The sequence below is a fragment of the Nothobranchius furzeri genome, chromosome 5 (genome assembly GCF_043380555.1).
Source record: "Nothobranchius furzeri strain GRZ-AD chromosome 5, NfurGRZ-RIMD1, whole genome shotgun sequence".
Classification (NCBI taxonomy): domain Eukaryota; kingdom Metazoa; phylum Chordata; class Actinopteri; order Cyprinodontiformes; family Nothobranchiidae; genus Nothobranchius; species Nothobranchius furzeri.
In genome coordinates this window covers 78,253,714-78,263,032 of record NC_091745.1, presented here as the reverse complement: position 1 = coordinate 78,263,032, position 9,319 = coordinate 78,253,714, and the positions used below count along the sequence as shown (strand labels likewise).

The window sequence follows — 9,319 nt, the reverse complement described above, 5'->3', positions numbered from 1 at the left end:
GAACCCTTTAGGCAGGTCGTGGTGGATCATGCGTCTCTCTGGTGATTTCATATACTAGATTATTATAGATTAAATGACAATAATCCGAGTGAAACATAAATTTGAAGTTACTGAAAGTCCTTCCTCATGACTCATGTCAGAAGCTTTTGTTTTGCAACACATGAAGCCGGAAACCAAGCAACCTCCCCCCCCCCCCACGCCCGCCCCCTTAGAAGTGGTCTCACTCGCAGCTCGCGCATTAAGGGTGTGGTGGCTCCTGCACGCGCACTTGTGAATGCTCGACTGACAGACCGGTGAGCTGGCTGGGTTCTGGACTCAACCTGTGAGCACACCGGATTGCGCCCACGCGCGGTTACGCACTCATGGAGACAAGTGGGCACACCTGTCACTCATTCCCCCCCCAAATTAGCCCCTGATCAAGGACGAACTTCATGCCATCGTTTCCCTGAACTTGGCCATCACTCCTTTCTAAAAGTCTCCAAACTGGTCTTACTGGAACAGAAGATGGTTTGCCTGCAGACAAAGAATTAGTAAAGAAAGGCAGCAGAGATGGGAGGGGTCATTTGCCTGGAAAATGGGTGTGTCGGTGTGTTTTTAAACAGCTGGGTGTGCCAGCCCTGGTCACATCGGGACTCGCCTGCTCAAGCTCCACAAGTCTCCTGTGCAAACTCGGTATGGAAAGAAATGTCTTTTTGTGCAAAAATTGGTCATTTCTTCTTGTCTTTACTATTTAATCTGTTTAAGGTTATTTTTGTGCAATTCTGAGGAGAGCTGTGCTGAGTCACGTTTCACATATGTGGGTGTTGCTTGCAGCTTCAGTTAGGAACTATTAATGTTTTTCTGGTAATTTTAGAAAATTTGCAGCAATTTTTCTTTAGTGTAAAACATCTTAAGCAAACATTCCTATGATCAAATTTTATGATAAACGGCTACAGAGACCTCGGCGTACGTGCACTGAAATGCAGTACATTTAATAAAAATGGAACGGTGGGAACAAGGATTTGTGCATCCCAGTGAAAGCTGACCTTGTTGTCCCACCCATGTTCGAGTCAGTTCCCTGTTTAGACCCAGCAAGAATTTCCTGGTCCTGCAGATTGTGACTCGCTAAACAAAGAATTTGGTCTAGTGAGGATTCTTTAGACCTTTTTGACTGACTGGACATTTAAAAAGTGAGTAAACCTTAAATGCCCGGCAACATCAACTATCTTCTCTTGTCACAGCCAACATGTCTGGGTCTGGAATCAAAACGGCCATTGCAATCCTCCAAAAGACTTTCGACAAGTATGCTGGAGCCGAGGGAGACCCACACACTCTGAGCAAGAAAGAAGTTGCTACAATGCTTAAAGCTGAGCTCCCTGAAATAGATGTAAGAAGTCAAATTTCCACAGAAGCATATTTTTTGGGTGTGTGGGGGTGGGTGGGGCATGAAACACACGTAACACCTTCTCCTCCCAAACAGGCACTGCTCAATCAGCCTGACCCCAAAGACCCGAAGCAGAAGCAAAAACAAGATAAAGCAAATGAATTTTTCCAAATGCTGGATGAAGACGGCGACGGCACTGTCAGCTTCCACGAGTACATCATCTTCTGTGCAACCCTGGCCATGCTATGCTAGGCGTTGGCTGAGCTACAGTTTATAATTTTTTTTCTCATCACATTTTAATGATTGACCATGGCTACAATCCACATTGTGTAAGAAACTTTCCTAAAAGACACGAATCGTTGATCGGTCAAAAGCTTGAGCAACTTGAAGTGAATGAAGTTTCTGATGTCAATAAAATATATGCCTAAAAATCTTGTCTGTGATTTATTTGAAGGCTAAATGTGAAAGTAGGCTGTTTTCCTGGAGCAGGGATGCATGCTCCCATCTAATCTGCTCTCAAATCGGGTTTTAGGTGAAACGGCAGGCTGGGCTAGCAGGAAATGACCCCGTTAAAGAAAAGGCTGAGATTAAAAAAAACTCATTACCGTGGATAATTTACAAACTTTCAAGAAGTGATCTCAAAAAAATGCAATCACTGTTCAAATGCTGCCCCCTTGTGAACATCTTTCCTGAGCAAAGCACCATCCCCGTGGTTATCTGGACGCTGCAGTAAACCGGAAACATCCGTTGATGCCAGCAGCTACACCTCCCAAGATCGCTAAAGTGTTGAATCCTACATGTTTTAGACTTGAGGTGTTTGAAACATCTTGAGGTTCTTGACACGAAGGCATTACTTCTGCCCAAAATCTCCTAGTTCACACATCCAGGAACCGCAAAGCTTCTTGAGAACTTGTGTTCTAGGAACCAGTTAAGAGATTACAGGCTTTTATGACATGGATTGTCCTGGAAGGAACAATCAGAAGATGGGTCCACTATGGACATGGAAGGCAGCAACTGGCTGTGGTTTAATGCTGAGCAGGCGAATGGGTCAAGAAAGTAACCTCCACAGCTTTGCAGCACCCTTATTTTAAAATTGACACAAAATCTGACTTATCTAAAATCCAGGTTCTTTTGACCAGGAAATGTGTTTCCTGTCTCTTTGGGTCCAGTTCTGGTGATACTATGTGAATTGTAGCCTCAGTTTCCTTTAAACTGACAGAAGGGACACCTGGGCCCGATTTTCAAACGGTTTAATCTGGATAAAATTGGTCCGGATTTAGTCATCCTTTTTTTGCGATCCGTGATCATGCAATCCAGTTTACTTTAGAGCCAGTTTTTCAAAGCAACACTGGATTGGATCACTCGGATCTGGATAGGAACTTTCCAGGATCACCAGTGCTCACAGGATAGGAAATCACATTGTAGAACTGTAGATATGTGAAGAGCAACAAGTAGAACAGCCAGTGTGGGTCAATATAAGTTTTTATTTGAAATGAAAACACAAACAAGGAAACCCCATCCTCTTCAGCAATCCGCTCCTCTGAGACCTACAACACAAACACTGTATTTACAACAAGCTTCAAATATAGATGTATTGAATTAAAAAAAGACTTAATGTCAAATGTTCCACAATAATTTCAGACTTCCTCATCTGACGTGGAGAGACCAGCTTGTCTGAGCGTAGCCTTTAGGAGGCGGAGCTCAAGTCTGGCCTTGGTTTGCTGCAGTTTGGTCCGAGTCAGTTGTTCCTCTGCCAGACGAAGCTGTGCTTCTGCCCTGCCAGTCTCTGTTTGCAGAAGAGCCTTGTAATCATGTTTGTTGGATGAAGGGCGCTTCAAGCCTTCCCTCTGAGATCCTGTGGCAACTACCACTGGCTCAACCAATGAGGAACCAGCTTCTTCCTCAGGAACAGAGCTGAGATTCAATAGAAGTACGCTCTCTAGATCAGCCTCGGGAGGAACTGGCAGATTCTCCTCCTCCATCCACGGCTCTAATACATATTCTAAAAACAATAGTTTTGATTGTGATGAATATATATATATATACATATATGGTCTTCTACTGCTGGAGTACGTCTGCTTCAAGGTTCAACATGTCGTGATTCAGAGGTGCTGTTCTGCTGACCTACAGGGAGTGCAGAATTGTTAGGTAAATGATTATTTTGTCCACATCATCCTCTTCATGCATGTCGTCTTACTCCAAGCTGTATAGGCTCGAAAGCCTACTACCATTTAAGCATATTAGGTGATGTGCATCTCTGTAATGAGAAGGGGTGTGGTCTAATGACATCAACACCCTATATCAGGTGTGTGCATAATTATTAAATCAAATCAAAATCAAATCAACTTTATTTATAGAGCGCTTTCACATGGCCAGAATGGACAAACAAAGCGCTGTTGCAACTTCCTTTCCTTTGGCAAAATGGGTCAAAAGAAGGACTTGACAGGCTCAGAAAGGTCAAAAATAGTGAGATATCTTGCAGAGGGATGCATCAGTCTTAAAATTGCAAAGCTTCTGAAGAGTGATCATCGAACAATCAAGCGTTTCATTCAAAATAGTCAACAGGGTCGCAAAAAGCGCGTGGACAAACCAGGGTGCAAAATAACTGCCCATGAACAGAGAAAAGTCAAGCGTGCAGCTGCCAAGATGCCACTTGCCACCAGTTTGGCCATATTTCAGAGCTGCAGCATCACTGGAGTGCCCAAAAGCACAAGGTGTGCAATACTCAGAGACATGGCCAAGGTAAGAAAGGCTGAAAGACGACCACCACTGAACAAGACACACAAGCTGAAAAGTCAAGACTGGGCCAAGAAATATCTCAAGACTGATTTTTCTAAGGTTTTATGGACTGATGAAATGAGAGTGAGTCTTGATGGGCCAGATGGATGGGCCCGTGGCTGGATTGGTAAAGGGCAGAGAGCTCCAGTCCGACTCAGACGCCAGCAAGGTGGAGGTGGAGTACTGGTTTGGGCTGGTATCATCAAAGATGAGCTTGTGGGGCCTTTTCGGGTTGAGGATGGAGTCGAGCTCAACTCCCAGTCCTACTGCCAGTTTCTGGAAGACACCTTCTTCAAGCAGTGGTACAGGAAGAAGTCTGCATCCTTCAAGAAAAACATGATGTTCATGCAGGACAATGCTCCATCACACGCGTCCAAGTACTCCACAGCGTGGCTGGCAAGAAAGGGTATAAAAGAAGAAAAACTAATGACATGGCCTCCTTGTTCACCTGATCTGAACCCCATTGAGAACCTGTGGTCCATCATCAAATGTGAGATTTACAAGGAGGGAAAACAGTACACCTCTCTGAACCGTGTCTGGGAGGCTGTGGTTGCTGCTGCACGCAATGTTGATGGTGAACAGATCAAAACACTGACAGAATCCATGGATGGCAGGCTTTTGAGTGTCCTTGCAAAGAAAGGTGGCTGTATTGGTCGCTGATTTGTTTTTGTATTGTTTTTGAATGTCAGAAATGTATATTTGGGAATGTGGAGATGTTATATTGGTTTCACTGGTAAAAATAAATAATTGAAATGGGTATATATTTGTTTTTTGTTAAGTTGCCTAATAATTATGCACAGTAATAGTCACCTGCACACACAGGTATCCCCCTAAAATAGCTCAAACTAAAAACTACTTCCAAAAGCATTCAGCTTTGATATTAATGAGTTGTTTGGGTTCATTGAGAACATGGTTGTTGTTCAATAATAACATTATTCCTCAAAAATACAACTTGCCTAATAATTCTGCACTCCCTGTAGAGTGTATTGAGTAGCCAAGCTAATGGCTGCTGTCTATCATCCCTTACCTCTGACATGAAGACATTACATCAACACAACTGCTGCTCCCTGGAAATTAATTTCTCGTGCATGTTTTAGGCTTTTTGAGGTCTGCAGAGGGGGAGTGGAGAAGCAGCAGGTCCAACAAACTCAGACAGCTGTCTCAAGCCAAGTCCTGCCTTTGTATACTGAGTCACAAACCCAAATGGTACGATTGGTAGAATATTATTACACATTGCTTCTTAAAATCTTCAGCAAGTTATCTCGTTTAAAAAAATATATATCCTCGCATCTCCCGTGTGGATGGAAGTTTTTGGCATCTGCCGGCTCGCTGAACACACCTGTGACCTTACACACACAGGTGCTCTCACAAGTATGGACTTGGGCATTTCTGACACATAACCTAAGGCTGTGGTTGGCACTAAACACACTATAAATTATTACTGTGTGCTTTTCGCACGGTTACTGTTATATATCCTAATGCAGTTGGTGCAGTGATGTTTAGGCTGTTTTTTTTTGAGTGTCCTCCTTTTTTTCTGCAGGTCTAGAAGCGGATTCTTCTACATCCACCTCTTCCTTTCTTTCCCCCCTTTCTCTTTCATTTCCATCTCTGTTTCCGTTGGGATTTAAAACAAGCGAAAATATTCCTAATAAAGTTTTGGTATCAGGCAAGGAAATATAGCTGAAGCTATACTGATCCACCTGTGAGAGTAAATCTGCAAGGCCTGTCTTCGGCACTCAGATATGAATTCTGATTGCTTCACAACTGGACAGGACACAAGAAAAAAGAGAAGTGTCCTGATATGCTGCACGCTCAGTTTCTGAGATTTGCGATAGAGACACGTTTGTGATGTCGCAGTGTGCAATGTTACGTCATACTATTTAATTGGAGCAAGTAACCTGAACGTGCAGGTGTGCTATTATTCCTGATCAGACATATTACTTCTAGAAAAGTCACTAAAAAGTCATTTAAAGAGAATTTATAATCACTGATTGGCAGTTTTTTTGTCAGAATGTGAACTGAAAACCTAAGTACAATCAGCTCCCTGCAAAAGAAAAATCCCACCAGGAGTGATAAAACTTTATTTTTTCTGCTGTTGTTTGCATTTCTTTGAGGCAGAAAAAGTTTTAAATGTTCTTTACTAATACATTTGACTTTATACAATTTTGCTGTTACCCCTCTGCGTTTACGGGTAATTTATGAGCACACTTTACTCCAGAATACATATTTTCTTAATTTCAATTACATGTATTTGTCGTTTATTTCAATAAAAAACAAATAATCAAATAAATCAATAAAATATGTGTTTCTTTTTTAAATTTCCTGTTTCTGAATGAAATGATGTCCTCGAGGATAAAACGTCACAGAACGCGTCCCAGACTCGGGATTCATCGGAAGTCTTCGTCTTTTCCCGGCGCACTCCAGTCATTTAGCTAGCCAAACTGATTAGCTTGCTACCGCACAGCTAATGTTTGTAGAAAACCCAACGTTAGCCGAACTGGACCGGATGAAAGATGGCGGACATAACGGGACAAATAATTAGTCCCTCGGTCCCTCCGTTGCCTCAACCTTCCTCCCGTAACGGCTCCGGTAGCGGTAACGTCACACCGGACACCGGCGGCAGCTGCTGGCAGACAACACCGACCACCGTTACTTCGGGCCCGAGGCTAGTTCGGATAGTGAAGTCCGACTCAGGCTACGGCTTCAATGTTCGGGGGCAGGTTAGTGAAGGAGGGCAGCTGCGGAGCATCAACGGGGAGCTGTACGCACCTCTGCAGCACGTCAGTGCGGTCCTACCGGGGGGCGCCGCCGACAGAGCCGGCGTCTCCAAGGGGGACCGGATCCTTGAAGTGTAAGTATGCAATGTTTTCGCTCAACTCGTGCAAAACACAACTCATAACTCTGGGCGGTTGTTTTGGATTACGATCGTTTCCATCAGGCTCACATGACCGCACCGAGAATCGCCGTTCATCCCGATGAAAGGAGTGTCTGTGTGGGTCAAAGAGCTCCAGGAATCATTAGACATTCCCGTCACACTTAAATCCATCCCTCTCACCCAGATCATCTGAAGCCAGCCCTTGTGCACGTGGATCCCAGATGCAGTGCGCTATTCTCATTTCTCACAGCTCCCTCTGTTTATGTGATTCACAAATGCCATCAGTGCCTTAGCTTAAGTGGCCAAACACGAGTGTTTTAGATCAGATCAGTGACGTGCCTTCTTCATTGACTCTGTATGCATGAAGACTCTGTTGCTATGGAGAAGAGCATTGAGCTCAGCATCAGCACTGCTGCTCCACTCTGTATGCATGGTATATGGTGATGGAGAAAGGGATGCCTTCACTTCACTGGTGACTGGCTTTGCTCTGATTGGTTGGGAGGGGGTTCTTGTGCACACTGGTTTGCTCAGGGATGGCCTGCAGTAACCTGGCAGCATGCTGACCCCATTATTTGTGCATACAAGCATACAGATGCTGTCCTGTTTGTTATTGTACCCGCGGAGGACTACTTCCCTCTGGTGCATTCACGCGTTGGTTCTTTTGGTCAGCATTAACGTTAAGTTGCTGTCGATTACTTTCACTTCACCTCCAGCTAATATGCTTTTGTATTGATTCAGGACAATCTTCCATGCAGGTAATAAAGCAGGATGGATCTTTACACATTCATTACGATGTTCCGCTGGGGCTGTGAGGGAGTTTTTATGCAGCACTACTACCACAGTACGTGCCCGGCCAGCTGCAAAGCAGCTTTGACTTTTTGCTGTTCCTAATTTGTTATGCAAACTTTTTTGGTTTTGCAGATTTATACAATCCTGCTGCTTTTCGGGTTCATTTGAAACGTTGCCAGCCATTCTTACGGTCTAAAGTTGTGTTTTTAAAGGATTGTTTTGGTAGGTGCCATCTCTCATGCAGGATGGATGGATTTTACATGACCTGTTAGTGCTAGCAGCAGGGGCGATTCTAGGATCAGAAGTTTAGGGGGGCTCCTCATCCAGAGAGCTGCCCAGAAAGGAGAGAGCTACATTTGACTGTTTAGTACATTTTAACACAATTTCATTCCCACATTTGTGAAAAAAAAAAAATTAAATCAAAATTAAATTTTTAGAACTCAAATAAAGGTTTCACAAATCAAAAAGTATGTTTTACAGGTTCTGCCCTAGTGTGGAATAATGTAGTCCAGATTTTTTTTTTAGTTTTTTTATTTGTTTTTAACACACTAGTAAAATATAAAAATACATACTGTACTTGGTCGGAGCGATCTATTTTAAAAGCAAAAACACAGCAAACCTCCCCCACCTCAAAAATGGTTTGATCCAGCTCACCTTTCCCTGCGGTGTTGTTGAAAACACGCCAGACCATATTTTTATAATCTCCAACCTAAAACTTCAAATCAGCAGTTTACAGACCTGCTGCTCCTCTAACCTTCAAATATAGATGATAGATAGATATAGATAGATAGATAATAGATAGATCGATAGGTAGATAGGTAGGTAGGTAGGTAGGTAGTAAGGGTTGCACAGCTTAATTTCTTTTAAGTCGACTGTCAAGTAATGAAAATCGAGTCGACTTTGATTAGTCGTTGATGACGTCATACACCTGAAGCGGGGGGGGGGGGGGGGGTCGCTGGAGTTTTTGACAATTAAAATTGCGCCCACATTGTCAAAGTTAAACACATCTCTTTTAACAACGGTAGTTTCTGCTTCTACACTGCTCCACTTCAGCCCTCTCCCCCCTCCCCATGCGCAGTATGCCTGCAGCCTCTCGGAGTTCCTGCTGCTCTAAACATTAAAATAATGATTTCATTTTCTGTTCCTCTCTTCTGATGACCTTCAATGGTGTCTGTTTGTTGCAACCAGCAGGTACAAAAACTAACTTGTTTTTATTTGACTATTTTTCTGTCCTGCCTGTTTATTATCTTCCTGCATCTCCTCTCAGTCCTAAAGAGAAACTGCTACCTGGGTTCATATATATTCACCTCATGAGTTACCTTTGAACTGCAGTTCTAAAAGATCTACCGACCTCAAAAACAGCGGAGTGCGAGCCGGCCGCATCAGTGAGGTGAAGTTATTGGAGGACAAAACCGGTGATGCGCCCCGCTCCACAGCAGCGAAACGCATCAGGCACAAATAAAAGACAGAAAACATAAAAGGAAATGAGCCGACATGAACGATCGCGTGTTAAA

The 9,319-nt window shown here is 43.5% G+C and overlaps 2 protein-coding genes across 3 annotated transcripts in view; both read left to right on the top strand.

Annotated features, from left to right (window-relative positions):
• Positions 1 to 320: 320 nt before the first annotated feature.
• LOC107379601 (protein S100-G) lies at positions 321 to 1,794 on the top strand. Its single transcript, XM_015950424.3, has 3 exons — positions 321 to 672; positions 1,221 to 1,366; positions 1,460 to 1,794. The coding sequence occupies exons 2-3, from the start codon at positions 1,226 to 1,228 to the stop codon at positions 1,613 to 1,615; spliced, it is 297 nt and encodes a 98-aa protein (XP_015805910.1). The 5' UTR covers positions 321 to 672; positions 1,221 to 1,225; the 3' UTR covers positions 1,616 to 1,794.
• A 4,665-nt stretch (positions 1,795 to 6,459) lies between these two features.
• Positions 6,460 to 9,319, top strand: part of snx27b (sorting nexin 27b) — a 16,537-nt gene continuing 13,677 nt past the window's right edge. The window contains exon 1 of one of the 2 annotated variants that reach the window (XM_015950423.3): positions 6,460 to 6,992. In XM_015950423.3, coding sequence (XP_015805909.3) covers positions 6,655 to 6,992 — 338 coding nt within the window. In that variant the 5' untranslated portion in view covers positions 6,460 to 6,654. The remainder of the gene's footprint in view (positions 6,993 to 9,319) is intronic. The other variant, XM_015950422.3, reaches the window with a different exon arrangement.

Excerpts from the sequence above, each read along its gene's own strand:
- LOC107379601 (XM_015950424.3), top strand. The coding sequence starts at position 1,226 with ATGTCTGGGTCTGGAATCAAAACGGCCATTGCAATCCTCCAAAAGACT. Across the intron at positions 1,367-1,459 it reads CTGAGCTCCCTGAAATAGAT|GCACTGCTCAATCAGCCTGA; the intron begins GTAAGAAGTCAA and ends CCTCCCAAACAG.